Genomic DNA, 18,570 nt, shown 5'->3' on the forward strand with positions numbered 1-18,570 from the left:
AATATGATACGACATACTGTATGTTGCAGATACATTCATAAATGTACACTGGACCTAACATTTATAAAGGTAGACCAAGGTAATATGATACGACATATGTTGCAGATACATTCATAAATGTACACTGGACCTAACATTTATGCCTCGACGTCACTCAGCTTTGAATTTAATTTATTTGTGTGAAAACCTAATACAACAATATGTAATATATTCCCAGAGGATGGCAAAGTATTAATCAAAGTGTGCAAAGGAAACTGCTTGTGATTTGAAGAAGAGACTACCAGTTCATCACAGACACTAGTTGATAGCGCACAACCAGAGCTTCTAACTACATTGTTTTAGATTGCCTTCTGGCATGTTTGGAAAGCATATTTGCTTATTTGAAATGGGTCGAATCTATGTATTCTTTGGTGTGGTTGAATAGTGATTATATTATTTATTTATTTTTACGTCAGCTGCATTACCCACTCCAGTCAGCAGATGGCAACGTGTGTATTTTATGTCAGGGGATGCTGTGTGACGTATAAACCAGTGGACTAACAGTACTGTCGGGGGATGCTGTGTGACGTATAAACCAGTGGACGGACAGCTTATTTTGTTCACAACAAGCCTGGTGAACTTGGGCAACTTGCTAGACAGACATAGTCGAATTCGAGACACGTTCTGTGTATATCAGACACTGTTTGTTTTTAAACACACGAACATGTCTACGTGTTAACCTGTTTTATTCCACATAGTTAGCTAGCTATTTTAGCTAATGCTAAACAGCTAATGCTATCTAGCTAGCTAACATCCCCGACCATGAGCTCAGTAATTTACTCCCCCACCTTCTAAAGAAGAGGAGGTCTGCTGGACGGAGAAAGAAGCTCCCGTGAAAGAGAAGAAGGAAGAGGAAGCTGTAGGTGTTTTGTCGGGTAGGTGGCTTGCTAAGTTAGCATTAGCAACTAACCTAAGGTTAATTCTATCTACCTAGTTAACGTCCCCGACCATGAGTTCACTAAGCTACTCCACCACTTCTAAAGAAGACGTCTGCTGGACGGAGAAAGAAGCTCTGGGGCTGAACATTATCGTAAAAGAAGAAGAAGAGGAGGATATTAGAGTGAAAGGAGAGGAAGGTGAAGAAGAGGGGATATTAGAGTGAAAGGAGAGGAAGGTGAAGAAGAGGGGGATATTAGAGTGAAAGGAGAGGAAGGTGAAGAAGAGGGGGATATTAGAGTGAAAGGAGAGGAAGGTGAAGAAGAGGAGGATATTAGAGTGAAAGGAGAGGAAGGTGAAGAAGAGGAGGATATTAGAGTGAAAGGAGAGGAAGGTGAAGAAGAGGCGGATATTAGAGTGAAAGGAGAGGAAGGTGAAGAGGAGGATATTAGAGTGAAAGGAGAGGAAGAAGAGGATGCAGTGTTAAGAGTGAAGAAGGAGGAGGAGGAGGAGGTCACAGTAAAAGAAGAAGAGGAAGACGATTTCAAAATAATAAAGGAGGAAGAGGAGGAGGCTATTACATTGAAAGAAGAAGAAGAAGTTCTAGTGAAAGGAGAGGAAGAACCTTTTCGAGTGGAAGAGGAGGATATCTCAATAAAAGGAAGATGTCTTGGGAGAGGAGGAGACTGAACATCTGATTGACACCAGTAAGTAAAAACAGGGGCACAAACTCTGCAGTTATGGAACCGAGAGCTGTGTAGTTTTAAAGGGGCATTCTACTGAACGACCCAGCTGTTTAGTCTATTTAACTGGTTCTCACTTCATTCATCTGGAACGACCCTAAAGGGGCAGGCATTCTACTGAACGACCCAGCTGTTTAGTCTATTTAACTGGTTCCTGTTCTCACTTCATTCATCTGGAACGACCCTGCTGTTTACTCTATTAAATCAAATCAAATGTATTTATATAGCCCTTCGTACATCAGCTGATATCTCAAAGTACAGAAACCCAGCCTAAAACCCCAAAAAAGCAAGCAATGCAGGTGTAGAAGCTTCGCAACTTTGTAACATTGCGCAAGTTGACTGCAGGTATTTACTTTTAAGTAAATTTAAAAAGTAGATACAAATATTAACATGTATAGAAAAACTTCAAATAGTTTAAAGTATTGATGGTAGAGATGGTTAAAGATGCAACGAGTGGGGGCCACCAACAAAATGGGTTTGGTAAATGTAGAGTCCTGGACAGAGTCTTGATGGTTCTGTAGAGATGGTTAAAGATGCAACGAGTGGGGGGGGGGACCAACAAAAATGGGTTTGGTACATGTAGAGTCCTGGACAGAGTCTTGTCCATCAGTCGCTGTGGATGGAACATTAAATATAGAGTCCTGGACAGAGTCTTGTCCATCAGTCGCTGTGGATGGAGGGGAACATTAAATATAGAGTCCTGGACAGAGTCTTGTCCATCAGTCGCTGTGGATGGAGGGGAACATTAAATATAGAGTCCTGGACAGAGTCTTGTCCATCAGTCGCTGTGGATGGAGGGGAACATTAAATATAGAGTCCTGGACAGAGTCTTGTCCATGGTCGCTGTGGATGGAGGGGAACATTAAATATAGAGTCCTGGACAGAGTCTTGTCCATCAGTCGCTGTGGATGGAGGGGAACATTAAATATAGAGTCCTGGACAGAGTCTTGTCCATCAGTCGTTGTGGATGGAGTGGGCATTAAATATAGTCCTGGACAGAGTCTTGTCCATCAGTCGCTGTGGGGGGAGCATTAAATATAGAGTCCTGGACAGAGTCTTGTCCATCAGTCGCTGTGGATGGAGTGGAGCATTAAATATAGAGTCCTGGACAGAGTCTTGTCCATCAGTCGCTGTGGATGGAGTGGAGCATTAAATATAGAGTCCTGACAGAGTCTTGTCCATCAGTCGCTGGATGGAGGGGAACATTAAAATAGAGTCCTGGACAGAGTCTTGTCCATCAGGCTGTGGATGGAGTGGAGCATTAAATATAGAGTCCTGGACAGAGTCTTGTCCATCAGTCGCTGTGGATGGAGGGGAACATTAAATATAGAGTCCTGGACAGAGTCTTGTCCATCAGTCGTTGTGGATGGGGGAGCATTAAATATAGAGTCCTGGACAGAGTCTTGTCCATCAGTCGCTGTGGATGGAGGGGAACATTAAATATAGAGTCCTGGACAGTCTTGTCCATCAGTCGTTGTGGATGGAGTGGAGCATTAAATATAGAGTCCTGGACAGAGTCTTGTCCATCAGTCGCTGTGGATGGAGTGGAGCATTAAATATAGAGTCCTGGACAGAGTCTTGTCTGTCAGTCGCTGTGGATGGAGGGGAACATTAAATATAGAGTCCTGGACAGAGTCTTGTCCATCAGTCGCTGTGGATGGAGTGGAGCATTAAATATAGAGTCCTGGACAGAGTCTTGTCCATCAGTCGTTGTGGATGGAGTGGAGCATTAAATATAGAGTCCTGGACAGGGTCTTGTCCATCATTCGCTTCAAGTTAAGAGCGTTGGGCTAGTAACCGAAGGTTGCTGGTTCGAATCCCCGAGCCAACTAGGTGAAAAATATGTGAATGTGCCCTTGAGCAAGGTACGGGTACTTAAACCCTAATTGTTCTGGATAAGAGTGTCTTCTAAATGACAAATCGTGTAAGAATTTCAATATATTAATATTTTCGGTTCACAATAGTTTAATTTCTAAGTACTAAAACATTGGTAGTGGTCCTAGAACAGAAGGGCAATCAGCTAAAAACCTCTATGAAAGAAAGGTTCTAGAGTGGTATTATTATTTGTATTATATTGGTCACCAAGTCAAAAATAAATGAATGAAAACTGGCCTCAGGTTATTACCAGTCTGGATTAAACCTCACGTGCTTCTACACCTGCATTGCTTGCTGTTTGGGGTTTTAGGCTGGGTTTCTGTACAGCACTTTGAGATATCAGCTGATGTACGAAGGGCTATATAAATAAAATTTGATTGATTGATGAAGACAGTTTTATCATGTGGAGGTTTCATTCAGGTCTCTGTTTAACTACACACTCTGTATTTTATTGAGGGATCTAGTCTAGATTAAACCTCATAGGAAGACTGATTTACCATGTGAAGGTTTCATTCAGGTCTCTGTTTAGTATTTAGCTAAATACTCTTGTTTGTCTTTGGCAGGAGAGAGACCAGATTCTCATTCTGACAGCGGGAAGAGTTCTTCAGGGGAACCAGACTCAGAGACGCCCAAACCAGCAAGAAAACATCACTGCTCCCACTGTGGAAAGAGTTTTGGTGGTTAGGGCACCTTAGACACCATAAGAGAACGCACACAGGGGAGAAGCCCTACCCATGCTCCCAGTGTGGAAAGAGATTTACCATGTTAGGGAACCTGAAACAGCATGAGAGGACACACACTGCAGAGAGGCCTTTTAAATGTTCCAAGTGTGGAAAGAGTTTTACCTGGTTACGGTACCTCAATAAGCATGAAGAAATACATACAGCAGGGAGGAAGACCTGCCAATGTTCTCAGTGTGGAAAGAGATTTAATACGTTAGGGTACCTGAAAACACACAAGAGAATACACTCCGGAGAGAAGCCTTACCAATGCTCCCAATGTGGAATGACTTACAACCAGTTAGGGAACCTGAAATCACACGAGAGAATACACACGGGAGAAAAGCCCTTCCAGTGCTCCCAGTGTGGAAAGAGATTTACTGGTTCAAAGAACCTGAAATTGCATGTGAGAATACATCGAGATAAACATGAAAATACACAGGAGGAGAAGACATACCACTGCTCTCATTGCGGAAAGACATTTTCCCGGTCAGAGGACCTGAAATCACATGAGAGAATAGAGAGGCTGTGTTCCGACTTGAGTTTTTGACTTAGAATGTGTTTTTTCTTCAAGCCACATGAAATCATATTGTACACTGAGTACACCAAACATTAGTCTCACCTTCCCGATATTGAGTTCCACCCTCCCCCATTCAGCCCTCAGAACAGCCTCCATTCATCGGAGCATGGACTACACAGTGTTGAAAGCCTTCTACAGGGATACTGGCCTATGTTGACTCCAATGCTTCCCATAGTTGTGTCAAGTTGGCTGGATGTCCTTTGGGTAGTGGACCATTCTTGATACACGTGGGATACTGTTGAGCTTGAAAACCCCCAGCCTGGCACCTACTACTATACCCAGTTCAAAGGCAATGACATCTTTTGTCTTGTCCATTCACCCTCTGAATGGCGCATACACGCAATCCAGGTTTAAACTGTTTTCGTTAACCTTTCTCCTCCATATCATATAAACTGATTGAAGTGGATTCTTTAGTTCACCTTTATTTAACCAGGTAACAGAACACATAGAACACAGTGATCTGTGAGCTTCTCTGACAGCTGGTGCTTAAAGCTAGTGAGGGAGGTAAGAGTCTCCAGCTTCAGAGATGTTTTGCAGTTCGTTCCAGTCATTGGCAGCAGAGAACTCGAAGGAGAGGTGAGATATACCTGCTGGAGCGCGTGCTACGGGTGGGTGCTGCTATGGTGACCAGTGAGCTGAGATAAGGCGGGGCTTTACCTAGCAGAGACTTGTAGATGACCTGGAGCCAGTGGGTTTGGCGACGAGTATGATGCGAGGGCCAGCCAACGGGTAGTATATGGGGTGACAAAACGGTTGGTTGTTGAGTCTGCCAATAAGAATTTTGTGATTGACAGAGTCAAAGCCTTAGCCAGGTCGATGAATAGGGCTGCACAGTAATGTCTCTTATTGATGGCGGTTCTGATATCATTTAGGACCTTGAGCGTGGCTGAGGTGCACCCATGACCAGCTCTGAAACCAGATTGCATAGCGGAGAAGGTACGGTGAGATTCGAAGTGGTCGGTAATCTATTTGTTAACTTGGCTTTCGACGACCTTAGAATGGCAGGGTAGAATAGATATAGGTCTGTAGCAGTTTGGGTCTAGAGTGTCTCCCCCTTTGAAGAGGGGGATGACTGCGGCAGCTTTCCAATCTTTGGGAATCTCAGACGATACGAAAGAGAGGTTGAATAGGCTAGTAATAGGAGTTGCAACAATTTCGGCAGATAATTTTAGAAAGAGAGGGTCCAGATTGTCTAGCCCAGCTGATTTTGCCGCTCTTTCAGAACATCGGCTGTCTGGATTTGGGTGAAGGTGAAGTGAGGGAGGTTTGGGTGAGTTGCTGTGGGGAGTGCAGGGCTGTTGACAGGGGTAGGGGTAGCCAGGTGGAAGCATCTCCAGCCATAGAAAATATCCTTATTGAAATTCTAGATTATTGTGGATTTATCGGTGGTGACAGTGTTTCCTAGCCTCAGTGCAGTGGGCAGCTGGGAGGAGGTGCTCTTATTCTCCATGGACTTTACAGTGTCCCAGAACTTTTTGAGTTTGTACTACAGGATGCACATTTCTGTTTGAAAAAGCTAGCCTTAGCTTTCCTTCCTAACTGCCTGTGTATATTGGTTCCTAAACTCTGTGTATATTGGTTCCTAAACTCCCTGAAAAGTTGCATATCTGAGAAGTTGCGGGGGCTATTCGATGCACATTTCTGTTTGAAAAAGATTTAGTTTTCCTAACTGCCTGTGTATAATATATTGGTGAGCTCAATAAGGGATCAAAGCTTTCACCTGGATTCACCTGGTCAGTCTATGTCATGGAAAGACAGGTGTTCTTAAGGTTTTTGTATACTCGGTGTATATTAGCTTGTCACAAAACAATTGGCCTATTTTTATTTTATTTAATTTTTTTTTTTTTTTTAGCTCAAATCAGAATGTATTTAATTATTACCTTTGATCTGATACATGTACAAACCCTCAGATATGGAGGTATATCTTATATGATTTGGATATTTAACGTAAAGTATATATATATATATATATATATATATATATATAATTTATATATATATAAATATATATCATTTGATATACATATAAATAAATAGATTCATATCATTTGATATACATATAAATAAATAGATTCATATAATTTGATATACATATAAATAAATAGATTCATATCATTTGATATACATATAAATAAATAGATTCATATCATTTGATATACATATAAATAAATAGATTCATATCATTTGATATACATATAAATAAATAGATTCATATCATTTGCATTTCTTGATTATATAGTTGAATTTAGTCATTTTTCTTTCATTCAGTAAATTTGTGGACGTTTTTCTTTCATTTAGTAAATTTGTGGACGTGTGAAGTGAAATGTGTAAATGTAATGGTCACTGCTTGCCACTTCGGCCTGGTTCACACTGAGGATCAAACCCAGGACTTCTCTGTCACTGCTTGCCACTTCGGGCCTGGTTCACACTGAGGATCAAACCCAGGACTTCTCTGTCTCTGCTTGCCACTTCGACCTGGTTCACACTGAGGATCAAACCCAGGACTTCTCTGTCTCTGCTTGCCACTTCGGGCCTGGTTCACACTGAGGATCAAACCCAGGACTTCTCTGTCTCTGCTTGCCACTTCGGGCCTGGTTCACACTGAGGATCAAACCCAGGACTTCTCTGTCTCGATAGCACACGTGACCTCCTGAATCGTTTTACCAGTCAGCGCCACCGCAAAGCTAGCAATTCCTTGGCGCAAGAGGGGACAGTCCAGGCTGACTTGTGTTGTGTTTTTACACGTTTGCTCCTTGTAAGAGCAAAAGCTGTCATCAAGGTGAAGGGTGGCAACTTTGAAGAAGAATATCTCAAATATATTTTGATTTGTTTAGCACTTTTTTGGTTGATTCCATATGTGTAATATCATAGTTTTGATGTCTTCACTATTATTCTAAAATGTAGAAAATAGTAAAAAATAAATAAAAACCTTGGAATGAGTAGGTGTGTCCCAAACTTTTGACTGGTACTGTAAACTGTATAATGTATTGTTACACCATGTAGGAGCAGTATAGACCTAGTCTGTTCATTATATACATCTACATGATGTATTGTTACACCATGTAGGAGCAGTATAGACCTAGTCTGTTCATTATATACATCTACATGATGTATTGTTACACCATGTAGGAGCAGTATAGACCTAGTCTGTTCATTATATACATCTACATGATGTATTGTTTGTTACATGTAGGAGCAGTATAGACCTAGTCTGTTCATTACATACATCTACATGATGTTACACCATGTAGGAGCAGTATAGACCTAGTCTGTTCATTATATACATCTACATGATGTTACACCATGTAGGAGCAGTATAGACCTAGTCTGTTCATTATATACATCTCAACTCTAAAAGAAACTCCCATTTTCAGGACCTTGTCTTTCAAAAGTAATTTGTAAAAAGCTAATAACTTCCCAGATCTTCATTGTAAAGGGTTTTAACACTGTTTCCCTGCTTGTTCAATGAACCATAAACAATGAATGAACATGCACCTGTGGAACGGTCGGTAAGACACCAACAGCTTACAGACGGTAGGCAATTAAGGTCACAGTTATGAAAACTTAGGACACTAAAGAGGCCTTTCCACTGACTGAAAAACACCAAAATAAAGATGCCAAGGGGTCCCTGCTCATCTGCTTGAATGTGCCTTAGGCATGCTGCAAGAACGCATGAGGACTGCAGATGTGGCCAGGGCAATAAATTGCAATGTCTGTACTGTGAGACGCCTAAGACAGCGCTACAGGGAGACAGGATGGTCGGCTGATTGTCCTCGCAGTGGCCAGACCACGTATAACAACACCTGCACAGGATCTGCACATCCGAACATCACACCTGCGGGACAGATGCAGGATGGCAACAACAACTGCCCGAGTTACACCAGGAATTTACAATCCCTCCATCAGTGCTCAGACTGTCCGCAATAGGCTGAGAGAGGCTGGACTGAGGGCTTGTAGGCCTGTTGTAAGGCAGGTCCTCACCAGACATCGCTGGCAACAACGTCGCCTCTGGGCACAAACCCACCCTCGCTGGACCAGACAGGACTGGCAAAAAGTGCTCTTCACTGACGAGTAGCAGTTTGGTCTCGCCAGGGATGATGGTCGGATTTGTGTTTATCGTCGAAGGAATGAGAGTTACACCGAGGCCTGTACTCTGGGGCGGGATCAATTTGGAGGTGGAGGGTCCGTCATGGTCTGGGGCGGTGTGTCACAGCATCATCGGACTGAGCTTATTGTCATTGCAGGCAATCTCAATGCTGTGCGTTACAGGGAAGACATCCTCCTCCCTCATGTGGTACCCTTCCTGCAGGCTCATCCTGACATGACCCTCCAGCATGACAATGCCACCAGCCATACTGCTCGTTCTGTGTTCCTGCAAGACAGGAATGTCAGTGTTCTGCCATGGTCAGTGAAGAGCCCGGATCTCAATCCCATTGAGCACGTCTGGGACCTGTTGCATCGGCGGATGAGGGCGAGGGCCATTCCCCCCAGAAATGTCCGCGAACTTGCACGTGCCTTGGTGGAAGAGTGGGGTAACATCTCACTCAGCAAGAACTGGCAAATCTGGTGCAGTCCATGAGGAGGAGATGCACAACAGTACTTAACGCAGCTGGTGGCCACACCAGATACTGACTGTTACTTTTGATTTGAACCCCCCCTTTGTTCAGGGACACATTATTCCATTTCTATTAGTCACATGTCTGTGGAACTTGTTCAGTTTGTCTCAGTTGTTGAATCTTATGTTCATACAAATATTTACACGTTAAGTTTGCTGAAAATTAACGCAGTTCACAGTGAGAGGACTTTATTTATTTTTGCTGAGTTTATATGGACAGTGCCCTTCTCTCCTAACACCACAATGATATTAAACTATATGGACAGTGCCCTTCTCTCCTAACACCACAATGATATTAAACTATGTGGACAGTGCCCTTCTCTCCTAACACCACAATGATATTAAACTATATGGACAGTGGCCTGCTCTCCTAACACCACAATGATATTAAACTATATGGACAGTGGCCTGCTCTCCTAACACCACAATGATATTAAACTATATGGACAGTGGCCTGCTCTCCTAACACCACAATGATATTAAACTATATGGACAGTGGCCTGCTCTCCTAACACCACAATGATATTAAACTATGTGGACAGTGCCCTGCTCTCCTAACACCACAATGATATTAAACTATATGGACAGTGGCCTGCTCTCCTAACACCACAATGATATTAAACTATGTGGACAGTGGCCTGCTCTCCTAACACCACAATGATATTAAACTATATGGACAGTGGCCTGCTCTCCTAACACCACAATGATATTAAACTATATGGACAGTGGCCTGCTCTCCTAACACCACAATGATATTAAACTATGTGGACAGTGGCCTGCTCTCCTAACACCACAATGATATTAAACTATGTGGACAGTGGCCTGCTCTCCTAACACCACAATGATATTAAACTATGTGGACAGTGGCCTGCTCTCCTAACACCACAATGATATTAAACTATATGGACAGTGGCCTGCTCTCCTAACACCACAATGATATTAAACTATATGGACAGTGGCCTGCTCTCCTAACACCACAATGATATTAAACTATATGGACAGTGGCCTGCTCTCCTAACACCACAATGATATTAAACTATGTGGACAGTGGCCTGCTCTCCTAACACCACAATGATATTAAACTATATGGACAGTGGCCTGCTCTCCTAACACCACAATGATATTAAACTATATGGACAGTGGCCTGCTCTCCTAACACCACAGTGATATTAAACTATATGGACAGTGGCCTGCTCTCCTAACACCACAATGATATTAAACTATATGGACAGTGGCCTGCTCTCCTAACACCACAATGATATTAAACTATATGGACAGTGGCCTGCTCTCCTAACACCACAATGATATTAAACTTTCCTTATAACATTGGCCTCACATATTCTGCCCAAAAACAATGAACATTTCCACAATGATATTAAACTATTTAGGACAGTGGGTGTTGCCACTGAAGCACCACAATGATATTAAACTAACACCACAATGATATTAAACTATGTAGGACAGTGCCCCTGTCCTTCCAGTCTCTAACACCACAATGATATTAAACTATATGGACAGTCCCCTGACTCTCCTAACACCACAATGATATTAAAACTTTATGGACAGTGGATCCCTTCCTCCTAACACCACAATGATATTAAACTATGGGTGGACAGTGCCCTTCCTCCTAACACCTACCAATGATGAGTTCTAAACTACTGGGTGGACAGTGCCCTTCTCTCCTAACACCACAATGATATTAAACTATGGGATGGACAGTGGCCATTCCTCCATAACACCACAATGATATTAAACTACTGGGACAGGGATCCTGCTCCTCCATAACACCACAATGATATTAAACACACTGGGAGGGATCAGTGGCCTGCCTCCTAACACCACAATGATATTAAACTTTATGGACAGTGGCCTGCTTCAATTCAAACCACGGGTTCTCAATGATATTAAACTATTGCCATTGGACAGTGGCCTGCTAGTCAATGAACCACAATGATTTTAAACTGTGCTTGGACAGTGGCCTGGTAACCTAACACCACAATGATATTAAACTAGCTGACAGTGTCGCCTGCTCCCTGAACACCACAATGATATTAAACTTTGTGGATAATTTGTTCCTGACTCCTAAAATAAAATAAGAATGGTCTATCTGGATCCATTTGGCCAAGTTTGCCTCCTGTAACACCACGGCCAAACATTTAAACAAAGGCCTTTGGACAGTGGAAGGGCCTGCCTCCATAACACCAAATATATTAAACAGTAGATATGAGGTTCTTTACAGTGGCCTCTCTCTAACACCAAATGATACCCGACCAACTACAGTAGATATGAGGTTCTGCTCTCCTAACACCACAATGATACCCAAACTAGTGGACAGACCTCCATCTTTGTTTCATAACACCAATTTTCCAAACTATGTGGACAGTGCCCTGGCTCCCAACACCTGTTTACAATGATATTAAACATGTTGGTTACTCTCACTAAAGGCTGTTTTTTCTCTCCTAACACCACAATGATATTAAACTATATCAGGACAGTGGCCTGGATGAGAGTCTGCTAAATGACTCACTACTTTAAGTGGCTCTGGATAAGACTAAATGACTCACTACTGGACAGTGGCCTGGATAACACCACAATGATATTAAACTCATATGGACAGTGGCCTGGATAAGAGCTCAGCTAACACCACAAGTGATATTAAACTATGTGGACAGTGCCCTGGCTCTCCTAACACCACAATGATACTAAACTTTGTGGCTCAGTAAGAGAGTCTGCTAAATGACTCACTAATGATGGCTCTGGATAAGAGTGTGCTAAATGACTCACTACTGTAAGTGGCTCTGGATAAGACCACAATGATAAAACTCACTACTGGAAGTGGCCTCTGGATAAGACCACTAAATGATCACTACTGTAAGTGGACTCTGGCCTGCTCTGCTAAATGACTCACACTGTAAGTGGCTCTGATATTGCTAAAACTCACTACTGGACAGTTGCTCCTGCTCTGCTAAATGACTCACTACTGTAATGTCTCTGGATAAGACTGCTAAATGACTCACTACTGTAAGTGTCTCTGGATAAGAGCCTGCTAAATGACTAACACCACAAGTGGATATTAAACTATGCTGGAAATGCCCTCACTACTGTAAGTGGCACCATAATGATATTAATGACTCACTACTGGACAGTGGCCTGGATAAGCTCTCCTAAAACACTACAATGATATTAAACTATGTAAATGTGGCACTACTGTAAGTCTCTGGATAACACCACAAATGACTAAACTACTGTGGAAGTGGCTCTGGATAAGAGCTCTGCTAAATGACTCACTATTTAAACTATCTGGATAAGTGGCCTGCTCTAAATGAACACTACAATGATAAGAGTGTTGCTAAATGACTCAATACTGTAAGTGGCTCTGGATAAGAGCGTCTCCTAAATGACTCACTACTGTAAGTGTCTCTGGATAAGAGGTCTGCTAAATGACTCACTACTGTAATGGCTATTAAAGAGTCTGCTAAATGACTCACTACTGTAAGTGGCTCTGGATAAGAGCGTATTAAATGACTCACTACTGTAAGTGGCTCTGGATAAGAGTGTCACTAAAATGACTCACTACTTTAAGTGGCTCTGGATAAGAGAGTCTGCTAAATGACTCACACTTACTGTAAGTGGCTCTTAAGACTAGCTAAATGACTCACTACTGTAAGTGGCTCTGGATAAGAGCACCAAATGACTCACTACTGTAAGTGGCTCTGGATAAGAGCCTGCTAAATGACTCACTACAGTGGCTCTGGATAAGAGCGTCTGCTAAATGACTCACTACTGTACAGTGGCTCTGGATAAGAGCGTCTGCTAAATGACTCACTACTGTAAGTTGCTCTGGATATTAAATGACTCACTACTGGAAGTTTCCTGGATAAGACCACTAAATGACTCACTACTGTAAGTGTCTCTGGATAAGAGCGTCAATGATAAATGACTCACTACTGTACAGTGGCTCTGGCTCTCCTAAATGACTCACTACTGTAAGTGGCTCTGGATAAGATTAAAAACTACTACTTTAAGTGTATCTGGATAAGAGCGTCTGCTAAATGACTCACTAAAGTGTCTCTGGATAAGAGCGTCTGCTAAATGACTCACTACTGTAACTCACAATAAGAGCGTCTGCTAAATGACTCACTACTGGAAGTGGCTCTGGATAAGAGCGTCCTAAATGACTCACTACTTTAAGTGTATCTGATAAGAAACTAAATGACTCACTACTGTAAGTGGCTCTGGATCTCAGCTAAATGACTCACTATGATAGTGGCTCTGGATAAGAGCGTCTGCTAAATGACTCACTACTGTAAGTGGCTCTGGATAAGAGCGTCTGCTAAATGACTCACTACTGTAAGTGGCTCTGGATAAGAGCGTCTGCTAAATAACTCACTACTGTAAGTGTATCTGGATAAGAGCGTCTGCTAAATGACTCACTACTGTAAGTTGCTCTGGATAAGAGAGTCTGCTAAATGACTCACTACTGTAAGTGGCTCTGGATAAGAGAGTCTGCTAAATGACTCACTACTGTAAGTGGCTCTGGATAAGAGAGTCTGCTAAATGACTCACTACTGTAAGTGGCTCTGGATAAGAGCGTCTGCTAAATGACTCACTACTGTAAGTGGCTCTGGATAAGAGCGTCTGCTAAATGACTCACTACTGTAAGTGGCTCTGGATAAGAGCGTCTGCTAAATGACTCACTACTGTAAGTGTATCTGGATAAGAGCGTCTGCTAAATGACTCACTACTGTAAGTTGCTCTGGATAAGAGAGTCTGCTAAATGACTCACTACTGTAAGTGGCTCTGGATAAGAGAGTCTGCTAAATGACTCACTACTGTAAGTGGCTCTGGATAAGAGTCTGCTAAATGACTCACTACTGTAAGTGGCTCTGGATAAGAGCGTCTGCTAAATGACTCACATGTCAATGTGATGGCAGATACATGTTTTACATGCCTTACATAACTTTTATACCCCAGTGGCAGAAAGGAAGACATGAACAAACAGGAAGACATGAACAAACAGGAAGACATGAACAAACAGGAAGACATGAACAAACAGGAAGACATGAACAAACAGGAAGACATGAACAAACAAAAATAGTTTTAATGTTGTGGTGTAAATTCAACACCAGGGAAGTAAAATGTTAAACAAATCTTTATTATCACGGCCCGGAGAGGTTCACAAACTCACTCCGAGCTTGATGAAAAGGGCGTTCCCCTTTCGGTCCTTATATACTGCTACACAAACAAGTTATATGAGCATGAGTTACATTATTAACGTTGGTTCCTGCATGTGACTGACTGATACCTCACGAGGTTGATGAAAAGGGCGTTCCCCTTTCGGTCCTTATATACTGCTACACAAACAAGTTATATGAGCATGATTTACATTATTAACGTTGGTACCTGCATGTGACTGACTGATCCCTCACGAGGTTGAGATACTCCTTTTGTCCCACAGAACAATGTTCTGGGCCGTATTAGTACATTTCTTATGGGTTACTCCCATCTACAATCAGTGTGTACAATCAGCCAGTCATTCGCATGAACCGAACCAAGACATGTAATTTCAGAGCAGCATTATTCTGAACATACAATCTGATACACAGAGAGAAAAATGTCCCATCACAATGTTAACGTAGATTTTATTTTATTTATTTAATTAATTAACAAGAATCTTTACGGGTGCCAATAAATTAAAGTTAAAGTTTATTTCACTTGTTAAACAAAATATTTTTCTCTGAGCTTGTATTTGTATAAAAACACAATTTCAGCATACAATATTCAGCTCAGTACTTGTATTGTCGATCTTAAACACATCTTTATCAAGGGTGTTAATCATTTTGGAGGTGGTTATTCCGGGGCCTTAACTGGTCTTAACAACGTTAGGTCTTCTCCCCTCCTGTGTGTGTTCTGTCAAACTCTTCCCACATTGGGAGCATTGGAAAGGTTTCTCTCGTGTGTGCGTCATTTCATGCTTTTTCAGTATCCCTAAATAGGTAAAACTCTTTTCACACAGGGAGCAGTGGAAAGGCTTCTCTCCGGTGTGTATTCTCGCGTGCATTTTCAGGTTCCCTAATTTGGTATAACTCTTTTTACACTGAGAGCATTGGAAAGGCTTATCTCCCGTGTGTGTTCTCTCATGCTCTTTCAGATGCGATGCCTGGATAAATCTCTGGCCACACTGAGAGCATTGAAAAGGCCTCTCTACAGAATGTGTTCTTTCATGCACTTTTAGATACCCCAAGTGTCCAAAACCCATTCCACACTGGGAGCAATGATAAGGCTTCTCCCCTGTGTGCGTTCTCTTATGTTCTTTCAGGTGATTTAACCTGGAAAATATCTTTCCACACTGGGAGCAGTGGTGTCTCCTCACTGGGTTGGACGTCTCTGGATCGGGTTCCCCTGAAGGACTCTTTCCTATGTCAGAGTGACAGTCTGATATCGCTCCTGTCAAAGGAAAAAAAGAGTATTTGGTTTGAACAGAGAGACCTAAATAAAAATCTCCACGTGATTAAACTGTCTACCTATGAGGTTTAATCCAGACTAGATCCTTCAGTATAGTTTGGATCCTGGGTGCTGATTGGTTGACAAGTGCTAGTTATTTTTATGACAGTTCTATTTGAATTATCCATGTACATCCACTGTCCCACAGCCCAGCCAGGTAATTTATCAACTTTTCCACTGTCCCACAGCCCAGAGGTATTCATAAAAACTGTCCCACAGCCCAGCCAGGTAATTCATCCATTTGAACTTATCCATGTACATCTACTGTCCCACAGCCCAGCCAGGTAATTCATCAACTGTATCTCCACTGTCCCACAGCCCAGCCAGGTAATTCATCAACTGTATCTCCACAGTCCCACAGCCCAGCCAGCTAATTCATCAACTGTATCTCCACTGTCCCACAGCCCAGCCAGGTAATTTATCAACTGTTTCTCCACTGTCCCACAGCCCAGCCAAATTCATCAACTGATCTCCACTGTCCCACAGCCCAGCCAGGTAATTCATAATAACTGTAAGCCCAGCCAGGTATAATTTATTTCTCCACTGTCCCACAGAAGAACCACTGTCCCACAGCCCAGCCAGGTAATTTATCAACTAATCTCCACTGGAAGAATAAACATAGACATGCAAGATCATAATAATAACAATTTTACTAGAACCTGTAAATGAATAACACAGTGTTTAGGGCTGTTTCCCCGGCACTCCGCTTCGCAACACGCCTAAGAACAGCCACCGTGCCTTGTTTGCTTCAATTAAATAACTGGTGGCCCAGCTCTTTTTACAACATTTAATACAGATCAAAAATAATCCTCGTCTCGATTCGGTTTTCTTCATCATTTGCAAATCAGACACGAGTTGGTTTTAATACCTGGTTATATGATGTGGTATCATATATATTTTAAATCAGATCAGTCTGTCTAAACCTTATAGCTAAAATATGAAGGACCTAATGACACCATTGAGATTATAAAAACACTAATGATTGTAGCTCTTCAAAACATGTTTAAAAAATATATATATAATTTGCTCATGGGTTGTCGAGTATAAGAGTAGAGACTGAGCAAAGCACTACAGAAAGAGATTTGGAAAAATATAATGGAAAGCATTTAATCCATTAACGTTTTGTTGGTTGACCACCACGCTTTATATCTTTAACAATTCCTAAAGTACAGAACAACATATTCAAGTGTAGAGTGCTATTTAAAAAAAAAAACAGACATTAGTTCAACAACTGCAGAGTTTGTGGCCCTGTTTTGAAAGATGCTACTTACTGATGTTGATCAGATTTCCAGTCTTCTCTTCGTACAATCCAAAAACGTCTTCCTCGTCCAATGTGACAGTGATCTCCCCCTCCTGCTCTTTCGCGTCTTCCTGTTTCACTCGGAAAGCTTCTTCCTCTTCTTTCACTGTAACAGCCTCACCAGCTACTTCTTTTTTGACGGTGACAGCCTCTTCTTCCTTCTCCTCTTTCACGAGAACATCTTTCTCCGTCCAGCAGACCTCCTCTTCTTCGGCAGGGGGAGAGTAGCTTAGTGAACTCATGGTCGGGGATGTTAGCTAGTTAGTTAGCATTAATGACAAGTCAAATGCTACTGCTAATTTAACCAGCCAGCTAGCTGACTACTAGCAACGTAAAATGAAATTAAATGCGACAATTAGCTAGCTATACGACATAAGTGTGTTTAAAACAGTGGCTAATACACACCGAAAGTGTCTAATGAGCGTGAACGTTTTAGCTATTTTGGCTAGCAAGCGTCCCGTTAGCAACACAAAAAGTACTTCCGGGTCACGGAATTTTGGAAGATTTTCTAAATAAAAGTCCCACACGTAATAGTGGAAAGGTGTCAATGACCTGTATTTATTCATTATATATGATAAGTAATTGTCTAAACCTTAAACAATTATTTATATTTGTAACGTTTGTATTAAATATGGGTTTTAAACCATGTTCCAAGGTCAAATAAATGGCCATATTTCGTATTGTCTTTATAAAGCAAAAAATATTGCGGGTGCCGCAGGTTTGTAGAATATATATACTGTATATTCCTCAATGATAATGGATGAGGGGATGAGTCTTTGAACATATTCCAATCAGTTGTCGCCAAGCAATCCTGAGGCATTGAGTACGCCTCCTCTGTCCAGCGCCTCACAATTCTCAGTTTTGGTTGCTCCCTGGAACAGAGAGAAGTGAACTTATTGATTCGAAAATGTGGGGGTGAGTGATGGCTTTATACTTGCCAAGGATCTTTGTGTACCCGTGGGTCCAGCACACTATTTCCTCATAGGACAGGAGGCATGATAAATGGTACTTTGGGAGCAGGGCCAACTTTTGGAGACTCAAAGGGAAAACAATACACCCCCCCACCACACACCTTTATAATCAGCTAATGCTCCAAATTTAAACATGTTTTTTTTTCGCACATGGCTTTTATTCTCTGCAAAATCCCACAAATCCCATTGTAAAGCAAGTTTCTAGACTACAGCTCATAGAGAGGGCAAACAGGAGTGACTTGTCAGCTGATCACAAAGGTCAGATGACATAACAATAGAGCTCGTTGGCCACACTTGTAGTAAGTTTGGCGTTGAAAAATAGAAGCATATGCAGAAAAATACCGCATA

The 18,570-nt window shown here is 42.0% G+C and overlaps 1 protein-coding gene across 1 annotated transcript; it reads right to left on the reverse strand.

Moving 5' to 3' along the window:
• Positions 1–14,581: 14,581 nt before the first annotated feature.
• On the reverse strand, positions 14,582–17,769 carry LOC118370436 (gastrula zinc finger protein XlCGF17.1-like). The gene is made up of 2 exons (XM_035755437.2): positions 17,223–17,769; positions 14,582–15,894 (listed from the first exon to the last, which is right to left on the reverse strand). The coding sequence occupies exons 1-2, from the start codon at positions 17,491–17,493 to the stop codon at positions 15,311–15,313; spliced, it is 855 nt and encodes a 284-aa protein (XP_035611330.2). The 5' UTR covers positions 17,494–17,769; the 3' UTR covers positions 14,582–15,310.
• Between the last annotated feature and the right edge of the window lie 801 nt (positions 17,770–18,570).

This window comes from Oncorhynchus keta, unplaced genomic scaffold, assembly GCF_023373465.1.
Source record: "Oncorhynchus keta strain PuntledgeMale-10-30-2019 unplaced genomic scaffold, Oket_V2 Un_contig_3111_pilon_pilon, whole genome shotgun sequence".
NCBI lineage: Eukaryota > Metazoa > Chordata > Actinopteri > Salmoniformes > Salmonidae > Oncorhynchus > Oncorhynchus keta.